At 39.1% G+C, this 24,108-nt stretch overlaps 1 protein-coding gene across 1 annotated transcript in view; it reads right to left on the minus strand.

Annotated features, from left to right (window-relative positions):
- Positions 1-24,108, minus strand: part of kdm4b (lysine (K)-specific demethylase 4B) — a 268,277-nt gene that overhangs the window by 86,204 nt on the left and 157,965 nt on the right. Inside the window, exon 9 of the mRNA XM_078424193.1 lies at positions 3,769-3,965. Within this exon, the coding sequence (XP_078280319.1) occupies positions 3,769-3,965 (197 nt within the window). The remainder of the gene's footprint in view (positions 1-3,768; positions 3,966-24,108) is intronic.

Raw genomic sequence — 24,108 nt, forward strand, 5'->3', positions numbered from 1 at the left:
TTGTCATGAGGAGAAGCTGATTTCAGCCTGTTTTCTCTAGGAATTTAAAAGAATCAGAGGTAATTTCCCTGAAACTTCACATTTCTTACGTGGCTCGACAGGGCAGATGCAGGTAGGATATTTATCTTGCCTGAAAAATGTAAAACCAGGAGTCATAGTTAAATCATTTTCGACTGAGATGAGGAAAAATTTCTTCCTTGGAATTTCCTACCCTGAATGGCTGGGGAGGTTCAGTCATCAATCAAAACAGTGACCAATAGATTTCTGAATATTATGGGAAACAAGGGATATGAGGATAGTGCAGGAAAATGGACACCGGCTGGAAGGTCATCAATGATTCTGTTGTTTGTCAAAGATGGCTCAAACTCTCTCCTAGTTTGAGCCATCTCTGAATGGCTCTCCTCTCTCGGAGTTCTCATTGAAGTTTGTCGATCACTGAGAGAATGTACACTCACTGAACCAATGTCAAGTGACTAGTAGCAAAATGCATTGCAAATATTGATTCAGATTTCTTTGATACACATAGAACAACTGAGATTTCTAATATTAATAACCTTCACGGGCAAGACAGTGATTTTTTTTCTATTATTATACACAATTATTATTATTGTAGCTGCAAATATCTTGAACAGCTCAAAGGAAAAAAATCATGCAAGAAAGTAGATGGAAAAATATCGCCATATCAATTTATTGTGTAATAACTGCGAGCTCCAAACGTGTTCTTTGAAATAATATCAAATAATTTTAGTGTTGCTCAGATCTTGGTTCAGATGACAGATTTTTAGTTGAATAAATCAGCTCAGTTAATATAGCAGATACAGTTATTTGAGCCAATCAGGTAATAGGCACCTTGAAGCTTGATAGACAGTTTATCAATGCTTCAGACGTGTGACAGACAGAGAACTTTTAATTATATGGATATTGTGGCAGTGTCATTCAATAGCTCTTGAGGAGAAAAAAAGAACGATATAATAGAAAGCTCAAATGGCACTTTGAGCAGTGAGGTTAAATGGAAAGGCATCTACAACTGCTCACGGTCTCTTTTTTTTTTGCCCGGATACAGCACTTACAATTTAAATCAACAGCCAATAAATATATGATGCCCTTCAACCTTACAACTGAATCAATGGATGCATCACACCGGACAATTTTACTGTATTACAAATTTACAATACAAGAATAACCTGATAAGAAATGTGTAACCAGTCAATGTTTCACATCCATTCCAATCCTTGGCCCCTTGAATTTTTCTTAAAGTCGGTGACCCCAGCGGTCTACAGTGCCGAGTCCATGTCTTCAATTAACAGCAATCTGCATCCCTTCACTCATGAGGAACGGAATGTGAAGTTTTCACAAGATAACAGTTTATTTCTTTCACTTAATAAATTGTGAAAAACAGTTCTAGTCCTCTACGCTGTGGTCTAAGAAATATTTGGTGCCACATCATGGTGAACAGTGTGACGGGCAGAACCTGTTCTTGGCCCTGCTCATTGGAGACTTTATCTTAATCTTGCTATCAAAGGATATGATAATTACAAGATTTATTTTCCATTTAAGGGATACTGGAATGGAGGAAGGAAGCAGTTTCTTTCAAGGTGGCATTTAGAGGGCTTGAGAGCAAGCTGCACAGATGTGCAGATGCAGAAATTGTTTGGGACAATGATAGTGGTTTTTCAACTGTAATTCTATATAGTTTTTAAATGTGCTGGAATAATTCTGAAGTCAGGCAGCATCCCTGGAAAACACGGAGAGGCGACGTTTCAGGTCGGGACAATCTTCAGACTGATTGTGCCTAAACGTTGCATATCCATGTTCTCCAGTGATGCTGCCTGAACCTCCGAGTTACTCTAGCACTGTGTGTTTCTTATTGTTAAATCAGCATCCGCAGTTCCTTATGTTTCTAGTTTAATATATAACCTAGTTATATCAGACCAACATCTGTTATGATAAAAGGTCTTCAATCTGCAATGTTAACTTTGTTTCTCTTTATAGATGCTGCCTGACCTGCTGAGTATTTCCACCATTTTCTGATTTTATCTCAGATTTCCTCAACCTGAAGTTGTTAATTTATTTATTTTTAACAGATATGATCTTTCTTCAATTATATAAAAAATAAAAACAATGTTTTGAATAAACTGAGATAGTCATGCCATTCTTTCAATCATAATGTTTCTTTGGGCCTCTCGTGACCAGTATATTAACCAAAATCCATTGGAGGCTTTGTGTCAGTATTTTGTGTAAAAAGTCATTAATTTACGTTTGTACGGTTAAACGTGATAATCAAGGTGGTGCTGTCCAGGATGTGCTATTCCTCCAGAAATAGTGCAAAGACAATGATTTGCTGTTTGTTTCTATAAATATAATAAATATATTAAGGAGCATGAAATCACAATACTTGCATGTAAATATACGTAAACCTAGCTACAAAAATGTAAGCACACGTCTATTTCAGCATAAGTGTGCATTTTATTGCCAGATACCCCTAAGAACAAAATCACAAGCTTTCAGTCTTAATTGCTGGAAATATTATTAATATTCCTCTTTTCACTTTTATCCCCCATAGAGGCTTCCATATTCTTTGGATCTCTAACTTTTATTAACTAGCACCTCAAAAACCCAAACATTAAATGGGCAGGAGCAATGTAATGATCAACTGCTGCCATTCAATCGCCAGTCCATTCTGACTGATTAGCTTATTTAAATTTATGCATCATATGAAGTTGATGAAGGTTAGTGTTCCAGTGATAAGGAGGCTTAATTTATGCAAGGACATTTTTCTAATTAGCATAGCTTCTATGGTTATTCCAACATTATAATTCACTTTTCCATATTTCACAATGATAAGATTTTCATTTTTGGTCACGGGGGAAAGTACTTTTTAAATTCAAAGTTATCTTACTTGGTCAATAATATGGCAAATGCAAGTTCAATTTGAGCTGCTTTAAGCTACTGGGAGATGAGGGCAGATCATGAATCTTGCAGGCTAGAGCTAAACTCATTATGTCAAGAACAATAAACCATTTTTTAATTAACAGTATTTGTATGACCTCAGACACAGTGCCATAGACTGGGTAGGATGTAGCCAGTGCTAACAATTCCCAACATGAATGTAGGATCCGAGTCATTCTGTCAGGCTGGAAGCCCTAAACAGATGGCAAGTGATTTTCCTCAAAGACAAAGGAATAAAAGTACAAAATAAAACCCACACATGATGACATGGGTTACTTGTGTGCACCTGCTGGTATTTGAACTGACAGAGCAGGTTAGAGCAAGCTTACCCCTGTGGAACCAAGGAACTCCAAATGCTGGTTTACAGAAAAAGGATACAAAGTGCTGGAGTAATTCAGCAGGTCAGGCAACATCTCTGGAGAACATGGATAGGTGATGTTTCATGTTCAGGACCCTTCTTCATACCTCTTTTTGTCACATTTTGAAATAAACACACATTTATTCTACTCTTCTAATTTGCAATAAGGCAAGTTATGCTCAATAGGATCAGATCTTCTAAATTTAGAAGTCAAATTCCAAAGTGCCAAACGTTACCAAATTCTTCCAGATAAAACAGATGTTAATTCATCTTGACAGCAACAATAAAGGTGGCCAAGTATTACGGGAATAAAGAACAGCCACCTACTTCCAGTGTACTTGACAACAGGGCGATGTGGATGAAAGAGTTTAAGTTAATTCAACTGTAAACCCGCTTACAGTAAACACTAAGTTAGTGACTTCCCCAGATGAAATTTCGAGAAGATGAAGGGACAGTTTTACCTTCTAATACATTTTGCTTTCAATGAAGCTTTTCGCTCCAGCCAGTCATCCATCTGAGGGCTTGATAGGGCAGTTGGCTTGTTGTGATCAATATTGACATTGTCTTTACCACTTTTCCACAGTTCATAGCGATCAGGCTGAAGGAGCTGCACAAATACATCCATTGATATCTTCACCATGTCCTTCCTGCAGGTACACTGTAAACAGGAGAGGTTGGGAAGAGAGGAGGAGAAAGACAAACAGATTAAGTATACAAAGCACATGCTAGTCAGAAATATGATTCTTTCAGTGTACAAAATATACCCAATTTCTTATAAAAAGTCTTCATTAATCATGTAAGTTTTAATTATGTCTAATACATTATATAAAATGTACTGAGCATGTCGGGAAATTTCTATGCAGCTGCACATAACACAAGTTAAAAATAATTTTAAGACACAGTCACAATTCACCTGGAAATCAGCCAGGGTTGGATATCAAAGAAGGGATCCTAAGCACAAGAGTCATGGTGATAGCGCACAACTATAATGGTGCTGAAGACTGATCCAAGAGCAGGATAAAAATCTCAGGAGCAGGAAAAAGGAAAGCACAATTGAAGATAATGCACCAACCCCTCGATGTCGAGATAAAAGCACTACTTCCTACCTTTTTCAGTTCTTTGTCTGGCTGTATAGTTACTGCACGTGCCTGTCCAGTATATCACAACATACCTTGTAAAATAGACATTTGTCATCTAGAAACACCCGTGTTGTCACAGCAACATTTGACTGCAATTGGATTTCTGGAGATTTTCAGAATTTCATTCAAATACTATAGATGTTTATTGTCCATTTCTTATTACCCTTGAGAATATGGGGTGAGAAGCCGCTTCAATTCATGTGGTAAAGATATGTAGCCCTCGTGCTGTTAGTAGTATTACAGGATAGTCTCAGTGACAGTTAGATAATACTTACAGCATTAACAATGTGATGTTAGTCAAGGAAATCAATAAGATGCCAGTCAAAAGATTATTTTGACAGAGACGATGAGTTTCTTGAACTTTATTGGAGCGGCACTCATCAGGCAAGTGAAAAGAATTCCATCACAGTCTTGTGCTTTGTTGATCTTGGAAAGGTTTTTGTCACAAAACATTCAGCCTCTGAACTGCTCTTCTTGACAACTTTATGCATCTTGTCTGATTAATTTTCTGATCAATAGTACCCAAATGTTAGTTCCAAATGCTTCAGCTTGTATTTGCGAATGTGCATTCAGAACGGTGATCGCTTAAAGCCTTCTCTTCTCGTTTAGCTTTCCACCACCATTGGATGTGGATGTGGCAGGTTTAAACTGTTCTGTTCCGATCTGTTGGTTTATGACTGTTTTCATGTTTCAATTGCTGAGATGCACTCATTGCTTGGTGCTGTCATGCCGCATGTTGCTCCCACTTTTAGCATACAGAGCCATCATTTCTCTAGGCTGATACAAAGACACAAAGTGCTGGTGTAACTCAGCAGGTCAGGCAGCATCTCTGGAGAAAATGAATGGGTTACATTTCGGGTCTGAAGAAGGGTCCTGACCTGAAACGTCACCCATCCTATTTCTCCAGAGATGCTGCCTGACCACTGAGTTACTCCAGCACTTTGTGTCTATCTTTGATCTGAACCAGCATCTGCAATTCCTTGTTTCTACCTCATTTTATAGGCATTGTTCTGGCATGCTCATTGACAAGCTTGGTCCCCGGATTATAAATGTCCAATTTATGTACACCCAGAACATATGAACGAACTTTTGGGAATATGGCAAGATGGATTTTTTGGCTACTGTGAGGCTGTAGGCTGTGGGGCTGTAGGCTACTGTGGGGCTTCCCTTTTCCCATCTCTTCTCTGAGCCTAAATAACTGAAGACTGGGTCAAACTGAGCAGACTCAATTGTTCACTCCCTGGGTCAGCGAGGCCAGCTAGCGTCCACTCTTCCTGCAGGAGGACCTCTTTGCTCCTATACTCAACTCCTCTCGTTATGAAGGTCAACATGCCATTAGCTTTCTTCACTGCCTATTGTACCTGCATGCTTACTTTCAGTGACTGATGTACTAGGTCACCCGGGTCTTGATGTACTTCCCCTTTTCCTAACCTGACACCGTTCAGATAATAATCTGCCTTCCTGTTCTTGGCACCAAAGTGGATAACCTCACATTTATCCACATTATGTAGGAAAATAACTGCAGATGCTCATACAAATCGAAGGTATCACAAAATGCTGGAGTACCTCAGCGGGTCAGGCAGCATCTCTGGAGAGAAGGAATGGGCGACTTTTCGGGTCGAGACCCTTCTTCAGACACATTATACTGCATCTGCCCACTCACCCAACCTGTCCAAGTCACCCTGCATCATCATAGCATCCTCGTCACAGATCACGCTGCCCCCCAGCTTTGTGCCAACTGCAAATTTGCTAATGTTACTTTTAATTCCTTCATCTAAATCATTAATGTATATTGCAAATAACTTTGTATATAGGTTTGTACGTTAATTGGCTTGGAAGAAATGTAAATTGTTCCCAGTGTGTGTAGCATAGTGTTAATGCGAGGGCATTGCTGGTTGGTATGGACTCAGTGGGCTGCAGGGCCTGTTTCCACGCTGTATCTCTACACTAAACTAAACTGTATTAGGCCATTTGCTTGGCTAAATTTGTGAGATAATTCTCTCTTGCAGCACATCCCCTTGACTGAATGTATTGTTGTAGGCAACAGATGCCGGGGGAAATGGGTGAGGGGGAGTAAAGGACAATGATTCTGGCCTTTGTTGTGCACAGTGATGAAGGTTTTGTACAACAAAATGCCTTTAAAGGGGATTAATGAAGTAGATAATTAGAACTGAACAGCTCGCTTCAAGGCCACTGCGAACAATATTTCAGTTTTATTTAATTACATGAATTTAAATTCAGTGGCTCACTGGAGACTCTTAATCCAGGCCTCTGGATACCAGGCCCAATAGCATATTCACGAGCTGCCCCTCCCCAATAAATAGAGAGATAATAAATGTGCTTCGACAAGATGTTAGAGGAGTAGGCAGTAGATTAATTTCTTGGAATTTATTCAAATTAACTTTGTAGGGCGCAAGTGTCACAGCTGGACAAAACTCCAATCGCTGGTTTTATAAACTGCACATTTTGCCGATTAGTAAGGTATTTCCCCGCCTCAGCAGGTATTTCCCATCCTTCCTTCACCCAAGCTCATTTGACGTCAATTTTCTCTAGCGCATTGTGTAAAAGGAGAAACCACAGGAAACACTGGAGATACTCAGCAGCTCAGGCACCATCGTAGAGACAGAAATAAAGTTAACATTAACTCGGTGTCTTCACAGATGCTTTTTCTGTTTTTAATTCACCATCAGCAATTATTTGCTTTGGAACAATTCAAAAAGAAAACCTCAAATGGGTGCAAATTTCTCTGCAGTTTGTTCAAAACTTTTAAACTTCGCAATATATTCCACGCAAATTAAATAAATCAACAGAATCATTTAAACCAAAATGGGAGGTAGGTCTAATTCCTGGAACTCCCTGCCCACAGAACTGTATTTACCAGAATGTACCATTTACCAGAAGGACTGTCACCGTTCAAGAAAGCAACTCTCCTTAAAATACATATCAAGTTATGTTGAGTTGTTTAAAATCAGTGAGATAATACTAATTAATTGCAGCTACACATCTTCGAATTCATCATCAAATGTATGTGGTCAAAGTACTATGCTAAAATAGTTACTGACATTGGTGCAAACCTAAGTCTTTGCAGAACAGGAGAGTGAGGCAGCTTTGAACAATGCCAGGTGTAAAACTCATTAGCTGTTTAAAGCTTTCAATCGTTTGTAGAAGGAAATTAAAAATGCACAATATGAAATCCAGTAAAGAGAGCTGCAAACCCCATGGCCTATTCACATACTAGAAAGGGACCCTCCACAACCTCCACCGTGTTTTTCAATCACTCTTAACATCTGTTAGAGGACAAATCCAATAACAGAGAACACACATCAATTGGACCTCATTTTATTTGCTCCTAGACTCTCTGAAATATTTATGTTGTATGATCGCAGTCTGTATAACTCCATAGTGTATGTTTTGCTTAGGTGCCTGTAAGATCATTCTTTAGTTTATGAAGTGCATTGTATGCCTTATGTTCAATTACTAAGAACAGGGTTTGGAAATTACCAGACAAGCAAATCAAACCACTCGTACACGCAAACATTCAAAATTATTTGGTGGCACAATTACATGGAGCAAATTTAATTATTTTAATTAAGAAAGGAACGGTACTGAAATGTAACAAGTTGCATGACACAAACAGTACCAAGCTCAGAAACAAACTTATGTCAGGCTAGTTCAGAGCAGACAGGTTCATGGATTCATTCACAGTGCCTCCGGATTATTTTCCTTTAACGATTAAAAATATCCCTTTTGTTTCCCCTGGGACAGGTCAGGTGGGGAAATTGGGTTACAAAAATTAACAAACTCCTCTTCGAATCATTATCTGTTCTAATGTTTCACTTACAAGTAATTCTTCTCATACTACTGACATGGACCAAAGAGTTAAATCCTAGAGGTGTGGTGAGGGTGACTGCCTCTGACATTAAAACAGGGTTGTAGCATTAAGGCACCTACAGTGAAACTGAAGTAATTGAGCATCAAAGGATAAACACTCAAATGACTGGAGGCATACCTTGCACAGTACAAATGAAAATAGTTGTGATTGTTGCTGAGGTGATTGTTGTCACCTCAGTCCATGACATTACTGCAAAGTTTCCTCAGTGCAGTAATGTCAGCCCAACCATCTTCAATTGCATCATCAATTACTTTCCTTCCATCACAACTTGAGAAGTGGGGATGTTCAGATCCATTTGCTACTCCAAATGAGGCAGCCCATACTTTAAAGTAGCAAAATGTTCACAACAATACCGGCACAGGATGTCAAGAGTCAGGTACATTTTCAAGCTGCAAAAGTGCCAGACAATAGTCTCCTGCAGGCACACCACATCCTTGATATTCAAGGGCATTACCATATCAGGGATAGGATGTACTCACACCAGGAAAAGCATAGACTTTTTAGGGATAGTCAGCATGCTTTTAACGTGATAATGGTCATGTCATCTAAACTTGATTCTGTTTTTTTGAGATGATGACAAAGATGATTAATGAGGGTAGGGGAGTATATACTGTATATTTGGACCTTAAAGTTTTTGACAAAGTTCATGGTAGACTAATCAAAGTGATTAAGCTACAGGGTATTCATGGAGACTTCTTAGATTGGATTCAAAAAGGGTGGTTGCGGAGGGGAATTATTCTAACTGGAGGTCTCTCATCAGTGGTTTATATATAAAGATTTAGATGAAATTGTAGCTGGTTTAATTAGTAAAATTTGAAGACAACGGACAAATTGGAGTTTTAGACAGTGAGAAATATTGTTAAAGGCATCAGCAAGAAATAGACTAGTAGAATAGACTAATAGAATAGACTAGTTGGAAATATGGGCGGAGAAATGGAAGATAGCATTTAATCCGAAGAAGTGAGATGCTGCAGTTTGGGAATCCAAATGAGAGGAAAGTATACAGTCAATGTTTACTTGACATACATTGTGAAGCATGTACAATCGCTGAAGACCTGCAGGAGCACTGATGTTTAGAGGGATGTTGGAGTTCAAGTCCTTAGCTCCCTGAGAGTGGCAACACAAGTAAATTGGGTGGTACAGAAGGCATACTGCTCGCTTGCTTTCATCGATCAGGGCATTGAGCAGAAAAGTGAGGAAGTCATGTTGCAGCTGCGTAACACTTTGGTTAGAACACATTTGGAGTACTGCATGCCGTTCTGGTTGTTGCATTGCAGGAAGAATGTGGAGGCCTCGTAGAGGATGCAGTAGGGGTTTATCGGGATGTTGCCTGGATTGGAGATTATTGGCATCGTTTTAAAGTGAGAGGGGGAAAGTTTAAAGGAGATTAATGAGGCATGATTTTTTTTTTTACAGAGAATGTAAGTGCCTGGAATACGTTGTCAGGGAAAGTGGTGGAAGCAGATATGATAACAACAGTTAAGAGTTATTTAAAGAGATGCATGCTAGGGCAGAGAATGGAGGGGTACTGACCATGTGCAGGCAGCTGTGTAGTTTAAATCTATGTCATGGTCAACACAGACATCGTGGTCTGATGTGCCTGTTCCTATACTATACTGTTCTGTGAAACATTGGCTATGTTTCTGCACGATACTTCTGTGAAACAAATGTTTTATTACATTAATTACACAACATAACAGTATCAGAGAGACGAGGTTTCCTTCAGTGAAAAACATTCATAATTTACAGAACTGTAGCAAAGATCATGATTTGTATGTGCAGTAAAGAACTGCAGATGCTGGTTTAAATCGAAGGTGGACTCAAACTGCTGGAGTAACTCTGGAGAGAGGAATGGTGATGTTTCAGGTCAAGACTCTTCTTCAGAATGGTTTGTACATCAGGGGTCAACTTCAGTAACACTGTTTCCAACTGAACTCAACCATGCCAACTGCCATGGTATACAGGTAGCAGATGGAATAAATGTCAAGAATGGCTAACAGGGTGTCACTCCAGCAAGGTGCTTTGTCCTGCGTGGTGTTGAGTCTCTGAATATTATTGGAACTGCCGTAAATTAGACAAATAGAGAGTACTAGACGACCCGTGGACCCATTGGGTTCCCGTTGATACTGAAGGTTCTTTAGATAGATATTACATATGTAATTATTTCCAGACATTATGTGGCAACAAATGCAGTGCTATGATCTAATCTGCTGGCTGTGGGAACACCCAATCCCATCCACTACATGGTGCTTCTGTTGTTGACCATGCCTTAGTTCTTAATTGCAGTTTCACAAAACTGGCATCTACCTTTTAGTGGGTCTTTCTGCATTCCTCATTGAAACAAATCAGCTGGAATTGAATGCATTGGAAGAAAAAGGGGTATACTGTTATGCTGTTACAGATTGTGGTGTTATATATTTCTGTTGTTGCTGATGGTCCACCTTGTCTTATTAATGCTCTATTTTACACTATGAAATCTGTTCTGAGTTCAGCAGCTAGATGGACATTGAAGACGAGATGTAGTAATTTCTCCTAAAAATGGTGATAACACTTGGTGAAGTCAAGCAAGTTTATGCCTTGACACAAAGTGCTGGAGTAACTCAGTGGGTCAGGCAACATAAAAAAGACTGGATGACGTTTCAGGTTGGGACCCTTCTTCAGACTGATAGTAGGGAGTTGGGGGCGGGAGGGGAGGTGAAGAGCTGGAAACAAGAAAAGACCAGGGCCAATCAGGGCTGGCCATTTTCTCCTTTTTCTCCAGAGATACTGCCTGACCCACTGAGTTACACCAACACTGTGTCTATCTTTGGTATAAACCAGCGCCTGCAGTTCCTTATTTCTAAACTTTGTCTTGCCTTGATTTACTCGTTATTTGATCCAGCCCTCACCAATATAAGACTCAGGCACACAAATAAATTCAGGTGGTCACTAAAATGTGATCCCTGGGGTTCTCCATAATCTTCATAGTGATCAACGTGATAACCTGAAATGAAAGGAAACAGGACTGGCAGATTTTACAATTTATTTTAGATATAACAAATTTATCCAGTATAGTTTTTTGGATGACTGATAACTCCCCTAAATTGTCAGAGGTAAATTAAAGGAACAGTAAAATGTCTTACACATAGCTCATTGTAAAGGGTCCTGGCCTATTTTAGTGTTTAATATTATCGTTGCAATACAAAATTGTGTTAAAGATAAGTTATATTAAGATAAAGATTAAAATGCAATTTCTATATGTTCTAACGTGTGTAAGGTCGAAAAGCAAAGCAGGATGACCAGTTAACTCAAACATGCGAAGAATGACCTGAGAGTTATGGTTTGGAATAAGTAGTGTGGTGGTGGTGGTACAGGGAAATAACTGCAGATGCTGGTACACCACTGTGGTGGTGGTAGATTAACGACCAAGGTGCTAACAAAGTATTCAATTACAACCACGTGCTAACAATGTATTTAATTACAAGTAAGGACAGAACGCAATTAAAAATACGGAGAACAAAGAGTTTGAAACAATGAATATTATATTTGTAAATTCTAGACAGCTGCTGGGGTGGACCCATTTAAGTAGCAGCTCGGTCAACAAATCAGCAAGGATAATAAAGAAAATACCGCTCTAAGAAAAAAAATGCTCAGAATGAATAAAACAGAGTGTATTTTCTAAGCATTGAGGTAAAATAGTTCAAGACCATAGAAACATAGCAAATAGGTGCAGAAGGAGGCCTTTTGGCCCTTCGAGCCAGCGCCGCCATTCAATATGATCATGGCTGATCCATCCTAAATCAGTACCCCGTCCCTGCTTTCTCCCCATATCCCATGAGTCCATTAGCCCCGAGCTATATCTAACTCTCTTGAAAACATCCTGAATTGGCCTCCACTGCCTTCTGTGGCAGAGAATTCCACAGATTCACAACTCTCTGGGTGAAAATGTTTTTCCTCATCTCAGTCCTAAGTGGCCTACCCCTTATTCTTAAACTGTGACCCCTGGTTCTGGACTCCCCAAACATCGGGAGCATTTTACTTGCATCTACCCTGTCACAGAATTTTATGTTTCTATAAGATCCCCTCTCATCCTTCTAAATTCCAGTGAATAGAAGCCCAGTTGACCCATTCTTTCATCATATATCAGTCCTGCCATCCCAGAAATTAACCTGGTGAACCTATGCTGCACTCCCATTTAGCAAGAATGTCCTTCCTCAAATTTGGAAACCCAAACTACACACAATACACCAGGTGTGGTCTCACCAGGGCACTGTACAACTGTAGTAGGACGAAATTCAAATCCTCTCGCTATGAAGGCCAACATGCCATTTGCTTTCTTCACTGCCTGCAGTACCTGCATGCTTACTTTCAGTGACTGATACAAGGACACTCATTGTACCTCCCCTTTTCCTAATCTGACACCATTTGGATAATAATCTGCCTTTTTGTTCTTGTCACCAAAGTGGATAACCTCAAATTTATCCACATTATTATACTGTATCTGCCATGCATCTGCCCACTCACCAAACCTATCAAAATCACCCTGCAGCCTCATAGCATCCTCCTCACAGCTCACAATGCCACCCAGCATTGTGTCGTCCGCAAACCTGGAGATGTTACATTTAATTCCTTCGTCTAAATCGTATATATATATATATATATATATATAATATATATAGTAAATAACTGGGGTCCCAGCACTGAGCCTTGCAGCACCCCACTAGTCAATGCCTGCCATTCTGAAAAGGACCTGTTAATTCCTACTCTTTGCTTCCTGTCTGCCAACCAGTTCTCTATCCATGTCAATGCCCTACCCCCAATACCATGTGCTCTAATTTTGCACACTAATCTCGTGTGGGACCTTGTCAAAGGCTTTTCAAAAGTCCAAATACACCACATCCACTGGCCCTCTCTTATCCATTCTACTAGTTACATCCTCAAAAAATTCCAGAAGATTAGTCAAGCCTGATTTCCCCTTCATAAATCCATGCTGACTTTGACTGATCCTGTCACTGCTTTCCAAATGCGCTGGTATTACATCTTTAATCATCGACTCAAGCATCTTCCCCACTACCGATGTCAGGCTAAAGTACTTCATCACTAAAATTAGAATGCAAAGAGAAAATTTACATAAAGTATAGGATTAGAGAGAGGAGAGGCAAGCATGACTAAAAGGAAGTAAATCTGCAGCAAACAGGACACAGTGGAAAAATGATCCGTACCACAGTCATTCAAAGGGCTAACTCCGTGATTTGGAAGAATGCTGTGACTATTGTATTAGTTAAGCGGTTTCAATGTTCTGGGTGCCACATACTTAATAAACCTATTGTGTTTATAAACAATAGAAAACCCGTCCTTGTAATGAGGACATTATGAGAGAGATGCAGCCTGACCCGCCGAGTTTCTCCATCACCTTGTGCCCTTTTCTCATTATGGTCTGTTGTAGTCACAAACAAGTCTTCTGTACATTTAAAATAAAACTACGTTTGAATTGGCAAATCTGACAAAATGCATAAGTAATGATTTACTAGAGAATAATATAATCTAAAATGACTTTTGTAAGTAAACTCAAACAGTTTCCTGCTAGTTTTTAGATCAAGATTTAATTCCAGCACAGGGTAATGCTTGCTTTTTTTTTCAGGTGGATGCATTTCAAATAAACTGGCTGTAACAACTCAGATGCTAGAAGCAATGTCTTACTGTTACAGCATAGGGTTCCCTTAATAGCTTTCAGCATAGAGGCAACTCCAGTTTTCATTCAACCCTACCAAATTTGACAAGCTGTTTTTCATCTTATGTTCTGGGCTGTCAACTCCCAACATAGTGAACTTGTGCAGCCAGCAAAATATTCTGAAGTGCTTTCCATTTTAAATATTGGCCTCCACTGGATCTTTTTGGCAAAATTTACTGCAGGTCTTGCTATCTGCTCATACCAGAAACCATGGCAATACAGAGCAGTGGAAAAACAATTCCAAAGGTATACAGAGATCGTACTAACCACAGACATTGCCAGTTGTTGCAATTCATTTATTTGATGATACAAACAGAAGTCATGTAGTAAAAATCATTTGGGTGTGCTAGTTATGGAGTAAGTGAATGTTTAGATTGGTGAACTGAGATCAAATCAAGAAGGCTGCTGTATCCTGGATGATCTTAGAATTGGTAGCATGCTACAAATGTTCCATTTACATTTTATGTAATTGCCATGGAGATAAAATTCATCCTTTTCCAACTGTCTTCCAACAACTCCACCAGAATAGGTGCCGGGTAACTTTTAAAGAGAAATGGTTCATAGATTCATATAACTGTAGCGATCGTCAGGATTAAGAATACTATTCTGCTGACAAATACTTTTTTTGGCAAATTTTGACATTGCTCTGGAATAGATATTTGCATTTTTACACAGAGAAAATAAGCTTGAATGAAACTTATTCCTATTCGGGTGAACTCTGAAAGATGGAAGTATCTGAGATAATTCCATAAGAGCTCAATGCAGTGGATTTACTTTCATCATTCTAAACATTTCATTAAAAATCACTTCATGATTTTCTTTTTACAATTTTCAAACAACGTCAGTTCTATCAAAGCTCAACGAAGCTTAAAAACATCATCGCCAGGTCAATGTAATGCTGAAAATTCTCATGTCATGTCAGAATAGGTAATTTCCAATTTAGTATCCACTGGTGGAGTTAAGATACTACTCGACTGTAATATATAAAATCTTGAAGGATTTTGACCAGGTGAAAAAGATGTTTAGGAAAGAACTGCAGATGCTGGTTTAAACCGAAGATCGACACAAAATGTTTCCTCTGATCAGAGAATCTGAAACTCAGGTTATGTCTGAAACTCAGGCGTCTCCCACTTCACACATAGGTGGAATTTTTCCCTGAGGATCATGAGTCTATGAAATGCTTTTCCTCAAAGAGCGGTGATGGCAAACTCTTTGAATATTTTAAAGGTAGAGATGGATAAGCAAGGGGGTGAAAGGTTGCTAAAAGCGAGTGGGAATGCAGAATCAAGGTTACAATCAGATCAACCACGAGCAGACTTTAAGGCCAGAATGTTCTAATTTGTATGTTCATTATTGAAGACATACTTTCCAAATTATTACTGACCTCAAACTTCTTCAAATCAACATGAATCTAAGGGGAAGAGGAATGGTGGATACATCATAGGGAATGGTATATACATGACGAAGTGGTAGATACATCAAATGGAACAGTGCTTCATAAACTCTGAAGGTGTCCCAAATGCAGACAGGTGGGACAAGTGTAGATGGGGCATGTTGGTCGGCAAAATGGGCCGAACGGCCTGATACCATGCTGTATTACTCTGACTCTATGACCATCTTCCAAATCCAAGAAGCAGGAATCTTTTCCTGCATCACTGGAATGCAACCAATTTCTAGTGCCAGTGTCAGAAATGGTAGGAGCAAATAATGCTGTATATTTTGGGATGTAACTAAGAATGTATACAAAAATTGTCTGTTCAATCAATTCCACAGAAGATTTCTTACTTGTATGGATAATATTTGTCTGACAATGTATTAGAACTGTTGAATCTCTATCACCACTCATTGGAACTAACAATTGATAATTAGTGACAATTGAATTAGAGGGTTTCAACAATAGAACCAGAGCTGATAACAGGGATGGTATGGGTTCAAGTTCCCTCCAAAGATCTGGACTGATAGAGAAATAGTTCACTGCCAGCAACTTAGCCACCAGCTCCTGTGAATCTCTAGCCCAACGTGGGAAAGGAGAATTCAGGAAGTGAAACCATGCAAGTCTTATACAGAAGCTCGGCATAAACAGCAAAAGATGCAGGCAGCTCCCTTCATGAACTACTGAACACGCAGTCAGTCACCACTTATCCTATGAATCTGCATTACCTCCTCTGGCCTCAAACTAACTTGGAAGAGAAGTACATTCTGCTCAAACCAGCACCAATGACAGAGATACCTCCTCTCAGATGAAATATTAAAGCAAGACTCCATATGCACTTTCAAATATAGCTGAAATATGCCATTGTATATTTTGTGGAAAGAAATTATCCTTGGTGTTCTGGCTAATATTTATCCCACACATCTAAAACGTATCTGGATGATGTTACATTATTGCATGAGGAAGCTTGCTTTGTACAGGTTATTGGCTGTTTCCTATGCTAATTACCATGATTGAAAACTGATTTCAAAGGCTTCAGTGTGCCCCATGATCATGAAATGCATTACACAAATGCAACTCCTGAAAGAGTTTTCCACCTTAAAACCTTTGTACTTATGCTCTGAGGGAAAGTTGTTTTATTACAGCAAAATTATGGCACAACTCCACAAAGCACCTTGCACAGTTACTCCATCTTCAGGTCCAATAAGCTTGCTCCAAGAGGCTATCATTCTGTAGACACAAGAAACTGCGGGTGCTGGAATCGTGAGCAAAGTACAAAATGCTGGAGGAACTCAGCAGTTTAGATGGCATCTGTGAAGGGAACGGATAAGCAACGTTTCAGGTCAAGACCCTTCTTCAACCTAATCATTCCCTCCACGGATACTGCCTGACCCACCGAGTTCCTCCAGCACTGTGTGCTTTGCCATCATTCTGCACCAGCTCTGGGCGTCCTAACTTACATTTGATTTATTTTCAATATTGGCAGCATGAGTTAACAATCAAAATAATTCAAGTCCTTCATTCATATTCAGAGGAATTTGGTTCTTATTCAAAGATTCAATTGAACACCATTAAGAATGCAGCAATTTACTGAAAAGCCAGAAATAACAGACTTATTTGTATATCATATCTTACTATCTACACTCAGGATCTGCCCAGGCAGAAGGACTGTAGTGGTTCAGTCTACCATTACCTTCCCAAGGCTACTTAGTGAGAGGCAGTAGATGCAAGCATTGCAAGAAATACACAATCCCCAAAAAAGTAAAAAACCAAACAGCCTAAAACTTTTGTGAAGGAGAGACAGGCAGTGTAACTGGAGAATGGTAAAGTGGGGGTAGAGAGAGTGGGAGACATACACTCCGTAATGACATTATGGTACAGATGCAATTACCAGATCAGGTTTTTATTTCCCAACGATTCATTTACCAAGTGATTACAAGCTGAAACAAGCTACTTTGAAAACTTGCAGGCTTAATTCCATGATACTCCATCATTAAGCTTTAAATGCTTCAGTAATTTTATGGTCAATGATTACATAGTTCATGTGGAGATATTTTTTATCAACACCAAATGCCGCATGTGATAATTGCAATTAGTATTAGGATAGTGTGACATTAATAGCGCTGGATGGTGGAAATCATTTGACATGGTTGGGCACATTCAATTCAACACAAATTTTTATGTTGCCGAGAGGCCAGTTCCATTTCTGTGCTAGAGGAGGAATGAAGGAAAACTCCATGCCATCTTCTAATCTACAGTCTTTAAAAAAAATGTCAATGAGGGTTGCTAGAAAACACAAGCCATGACCATTATATTTTAAATCAGGAACTGAAAGTTATGCACAATGTTCTATTCTAACTTGGGCAACACAATGACGCAGCAGTAGAGTTGCTGCCTTACCGTTTCACTTGAATTTCTTTTTGATCAGCTTGACTGCATCAGTTGCCATCTTAAATCTAAAATATCTACCCCATACATAAAAATGAAAACCTTTCCCTACACCCATCCTATCAAATCCTTTCATAAGATTTGATTTTTTAATTAAACAAATTTCTGGACAAAGTTTCCCCAGTCTGTCTTCCCAGATTAGTACATCCTCTAAATTCCAATTAAATGCATTTTGTCAAAACACATCCAAACCCTGCACTTAATCCACTCTAAAAATTGCCTTCCAAATCTGCGAAATTGTTAAATATCTAACAAACTTAGCTCAATTAAGATATCAAACAGCAATAGTTAACTGCATCACCTCTCAGTGCCTTGCAACGTGCTTGTGTATCAACTTCCACACCCATTTCAATTGCTTTCTTTCTTATAGTCTGATCAAGCGTTTAGAGTCAGATGGACACAAAATGCTGGAGTAACTCAGCTAGACAGGTAGTATCTCTGGATAGAGGGAATGGGTGACGTTTCGGATTGTGACCCTTCTTCAGACTGAGTCGGGGAGAGTGAGATACAGAGATAAGGAAGTATAAGGTGTGAAAACCAGACAAAATGGAATGATATCAAGGAAAATGTGGAATATATCGTTGTTAGCTAGGAGAAGGTAATAACAAAGCAAAAAGATAAAATGTAAATAAGAACAGTCAGACTAGTCGGAGAACTGGGAAGGGTAGAGGGATGGGGAGAGAGGGAAGGCTCAAGTGTTGCTAAACACTAACTCCCCCTCCCATTCCCTCACTGACCTTTCTGTCCAGGGCCTCCTCCATTGTCAGAGTGAGGCCCAGTGCTAATTGGAGGAACAACACCTCATGTTTCGCTTGGGCAGCGTACACCCCAGTGGTATGAATATTGACTTCTCTAACTTCAAGAAACCCTTGCCTTCCCTCTCTTATCCATATTATCTCTTGAATAACAGAACCACATTTTATGCCATCCAGTCACGTGATATCTCTTCTGTGGCCAGAGAAGATTTTAAAATTGCTGTTAGACCCCCCCAGCCACACTATCTTCTTACTAGGCATGGCACAGCATTCCCAACTCAAATCTGAGGTCAACAATTTCAGATAGTCTGCTTTCCCATTACTTTGTTCACATTACAGATTTCCAGAAAATACAATATATTCCTTATTGCAATTTTAGAATCTGCCTGACCCATTTGAACCTCTCACAGGCCAATCTTGTTTCTTTACTTGGTCCATTGAACATCCCTTTGTGCCTTGCACATCACCACTTTTCTTCTTTAATCTCCTCTCCCCAACACCTTTTCACAAACTTTGTTTTTCTTGCACTCTCTTCCCTATCATCTATGTATATCCCCAACTTTTCCCAGTTATCAAGATCATAGATTTGAAATGCTAACCCATTTCTCTCTCATGGTTACTGCCTGACCTACTGATTGTTTTCAGCATTTTTTGTACTTATCATCTCGATGCTAACCAGATTTAAGCATGAAATATTCCGAGATGATTTGACAAAAGAGACAATAGTAGCTACTGGTCGCTCAACTTCCAAGAACAACAACTTTCTCCATGATAGTGGAGCAGTAGCTTTGGGAGATATGCATAAAAGTTACTTTGCGGTCAGTTGCTTTTACAGGATTATTTGCTTCCAAATTAACCCAGAAAGAAAATACTTTCTTTGCATCAGGATAGGTTCTGCAAGGATATGTTCTGCAAGGCAAGAATTAAATCTCTCTCAGGAGATGTTTGGGGGGGTAGAGAGCGAGAAGGGGTACAAAATGGGTGAGCGAGAGCTTGAGAAATATACAGCAGGACACAAAGTGCTGAGTAACTCAGCAGGTTCACAAAGTGCTGATGTAACTCAACAAGACCACAAAGTATTAGAATAATGCAGGTGTCTGATTTGCTGAGTTACTCCAACACTTTGCATCCTTTTTAGACCATCATGTCTCTGTTTCGAGAGGGTGACATAGTGCACATTCTGGCTTTTTCCAATGTTATCTTTTTTCCAGGCATTTCAAGTATTCATCAAATTTTCTTGTGAGAGTGTGCTTCCAATACCCATTTCAGTGGTAATTCCATATTGTAATAAAGTGAAGAATTTTTTTCCCTTCATATTGGCTCTTGATTTTTTCCAAATGCTTTAAATTTGTCCTCTGCTGATTTATTGACCATTGTTCTTTGGGAAATGGTCCCTCATTTGCTTTCAAGCAAAACGCTTTGTGGTTTATAGCATTTCGAACAAATAATCCTTTAACCTTTCCAGTTTTCACCAGTTTCTCCACAGAACTTACTTGCCGTATTACTGAATGGATTGTATTTGTGCCCATCCTCCTAAATGCTGAAATAAACATGGAAGTCACACTGGTCTAACCAATATGTTATGAACTCATCTTTCCCTTCTGTACTTGGTTGATCATTGAGAACAAAGACACCAAACCCTTTTTTTAACATGAGGGGTAACTTCTTTACTCAGAGGGTGGTGGCTGTATGGAATGAGCTTCCGGTGGAAGTGGTGGAGGCAGGCTCGATTTTATTATTTAAGAGTAAATTGGATAGGTATATGGATGGGAGGGGATTGGAGGGTTATGGTCTGAGAGCAGGTAGATGAGACTAGGTCAGAGAAAGTGGTCGGCGTGGACTGGTAGGGCCGAACGGGCCTGTTTCCGTGCTGTAATTGTTATATGGTTATATGGTTATATGGTTATATGGTTAAACAGCCTTCTGGAATAGTCCGACCAGCTTCAAAATATCTCAACAAAAATGAATTTGCTATTGCAGCCTTAACAGCCAGAAGTCGGTAGCTAAGAGGTACATTTGAAAATAATCTGTACATGATTCTTCCATGTTCATGTCCCCTGCTCAGCCTACCCTACCAACTACACTGAATTGATGCAATAAAGATTACAGCAAAGTCCTAAAGAGCCCAATAATAAGAAAATATTTAGGCATTGTTATGAAGAATCCATATTAACATCACTTTCTTCCCTCATCAACATGTATGCCACTGCAAATAACCTGGGGGTAGGGGGAGGAGAGTGGAATGGTTAGGCACTGGAAGAAAAAGCAAAATTAAATTGGATCATATGTTACACATTTGTATTAAAACAATATCATAAACACTACTTAAAACTCTGAATTCTAAAAGCCAATCTCAATGTTATTGGCTTGGCTTTCAGTCTGTTAACATATTTTGAAAATTAAATGAACATTTATTCACTATTATATTTCTCAACCCATAAGCTTACTTAAATGTCAACTTCAGTGTACGCGCTGCTATTATTTCTATTTGTCAAGGAAATGCATATGAACATTTCATCCCCATTGCAAGCAGTTAATTGCCCACTGGTGATTGACTGATGCTCGAGGGCGACTCGTACAATGACCCAGCGCGGCAGGATTCTGTGTATCAGCAGCACAATCCTTTCATAGACACAGCTAGCTTCCACATTATTGCTGTGAGATACAGGCCCAGGATTAGGTTTTTATGGATCATTAAGTATTAATGACATAAAGCAGCTTGAATCCATCAAGCTGGAACATATTATAAAGGACAGAGGTTTCCACCATTCCCATCAAAATCGCCCCCTGTACTCCCACCACCCACCAAAGAAATTATACAAACCCACAAAATTATACAAATGGAATTGCAGCATGCAATAATTATTAGCCAGAGTTTTAGACTGTGTTCTGTAAGAAAAGTCTGCAGCACTATTACAGTTGGGTGCATTTCTGGGCACAGGGCTTCATGAAGGACATAGAGGCTTTGGAGAGGGTGCAGTTTGGGAAGTCAGAGTTTATATGGATACGCTGCCTGTCGGAGCAAATGGAAAGGCCATGCGGAGTTGGTGTTTGAAGTATTGCCAATTTATTGAAACTATTGTGCACCAGGAGACCAGTCAAAGCTGATCTGCTAAATGTGACTTTGGTACAGCATTTATATTCTCAGCTGACAAAATTACACAGAAACTTGAATAACAGTAAAACTAGGTCTTGATTACAGACTAGGTCTTGATTACAGTGTAAAATGATTATCCACAAGTCTAACTTAGTTGACAGTAGATCCAATTTTCAGTTACAACAACGGATGCACACTAGAACATAATCAATTAAGTTCCTGATAATCAATGTCGTCACTGCTGCATTCCATGTCTACTTTTCGGCTTTTTCTGTGGTTCCCTGTCACCACATTAGCACAATCCACATCCCTATTTATTATTTATTAGCCCTCAATAGTCTTTCGCCTACAACTCTGCCTTTCTTGTGATGGATCGACAAAGTCCCTATTTCTTTCCGTTTATTTTTTTCACTTAATGACCGGAATTTTATTTGGTTTACATTTGCTTCATCTCAACATCCTAGATTTCATACACTTTGGCTTTCGAACCTATGTATTCTACATTAACAAGTAGTCCGCTAACTTTCAATCAAATCATTTGTGAGGTATTTCATGATTTCTAATTTCAGGATTAATTAAAAACTCCAAAAATTAACACACCTGCATTTGGTGACGGTACAGGGAGGGTCTGCATAATGTATATTCTTTAAATATATCCACATAACCTGCTTTTACAACAAACTGATATCTTTAAATTAGGAAATTGAAGACATACATTATTGTTCTAGGTATTATTAAACATCTACTCTTTTAATTAATCAATATTACCATTATTGGAGATTTTTTATCTTATAGACTGAGGATAATTGTCTACTTTGTGGTATGTTGTATTTTGATGGAAAAAAATCTTAGTAATTGGTTAATTGTTAAAACAAACCTATACATTATATTCCTTAATTGTTTAAATGCTGCCCATGTTTATAGATAGCTATTTCATGTGTTTTATTGACACTAGACCATGCAACATTCTGTCTGCGCTCAAACATTGCCGGTGTCAAAATGTAATGATCCCTTTGCCACCTTGCCAGGTGTCAGTTTCTCTCCGAAGCAGCATGTGCAGGAATCTAAGTAGACACCTCTGACACAAACTATAGGAAAATAGAGTAGGTGAGCAGTCTGAGGTGATGTTCAATCTGATCTATTCAGCTGTTGGGAACTGATGAGCAGAAGGTCTTCCCCACAACAGCAGAATTGTTTTTGCACTGTCCTGGAAGCATGAATCGACTGAATCAGTGTAGTACATGCTCATTCCTAGCACACAATCTACAAATAATGTGATTTCTCAAGAACTGAGGACACCAGGTTAGTTGAAGGAAATAAACAAACTATTATATTCCAAGAATAGACAGTGCTGGAATAACTCAGTGGGTCAGGCAGAATTTCTGGAGAAAATGAATATTTCTGGAGAACATGGAATAGGTGACATTTCAGGCCGTGACCCTTCTTCACGGTGGTGGTGGGGCAGGACAAAGCTTGGCAAGTGGTAGGTGGATACAGGTAAGGGAGGTTGGAAGATGAGTGAACAAAGGCCAGAGTTGGGAAGAAGCCAAAAAGGTTGAGGAAAGGAGAGAAGAGAAGAGAAGAGAAGAGCCGTGGAATATGAAGTTGGAGGAAGGGACTCTCTTCCTCTGGGCAGATGACAGGAAAGCGTTGTTGTTGGTTAGTCACCTAAAATTGGAAATTTCAATGTTGATACTTTTGGGCTGTAAGCAACATCTTACATACTCAAGATGTCATGAGATGACCTATCAATACACAAAATGTGCTTTATCATTGAATAAGAAATTGTAGTCTTAAAGCAGAAAATACCTATTTTTCACGTTGTTCACGATATTTGAACCATCTACCAGAATGATAGTAAACTGTTGAATTCTGATCTACCTAAAAGCTGAATCAATGACAAGCTCTCCATATTACACTAGACACATTTCTATCAGTTCAGGAACCGGAGAACTGCTTTAACCTACAATCTTGCCATACTATAGGCTAGAGTGTTGCCAGCTAAAATGTTAACTATTAATTTTAAATATTGCATCTTGTGTATCACACTTTCAATCAAACAAGAAATAATAGGTTCAAGCCAAGTTTTAGAATAATTAGTCTGAGGGGTTGTGGAAGGGGAAAGAGGTGAACTATTAAATAACATCAAAACATTTAAACTTGCTCAGAGATTCCACACAATATCAGTGAAAGGGTTAATATGTAGGTCACTCTTTAAGGGTAAATGGATGATATAATTTGGTCTTTATTACACACGTTTTATGGGATTTTAAACAAGGGCAAAAAAAGCATTTTAGATGGCAGCAGGAGGTTAATGAACGTTGTGTT

Source organism: Rhinoraja longicauda, chromosome 28 (assembly GCF_053455715.1).
Source record: "Rhinoraja longicauda isolate Sanriku21f chromosome 28, sRhiLon1.1, whole genome shotgun sequence".
In the NCBI taxonomy this organism is placed as follows: domain Eukaryota; kingdom Metazoa; phylum Chordata; class Chondrichthyes; order Rajiformes; family Arhynchobatidae; genus Rhinoraja; species Rhinoraja longicauda.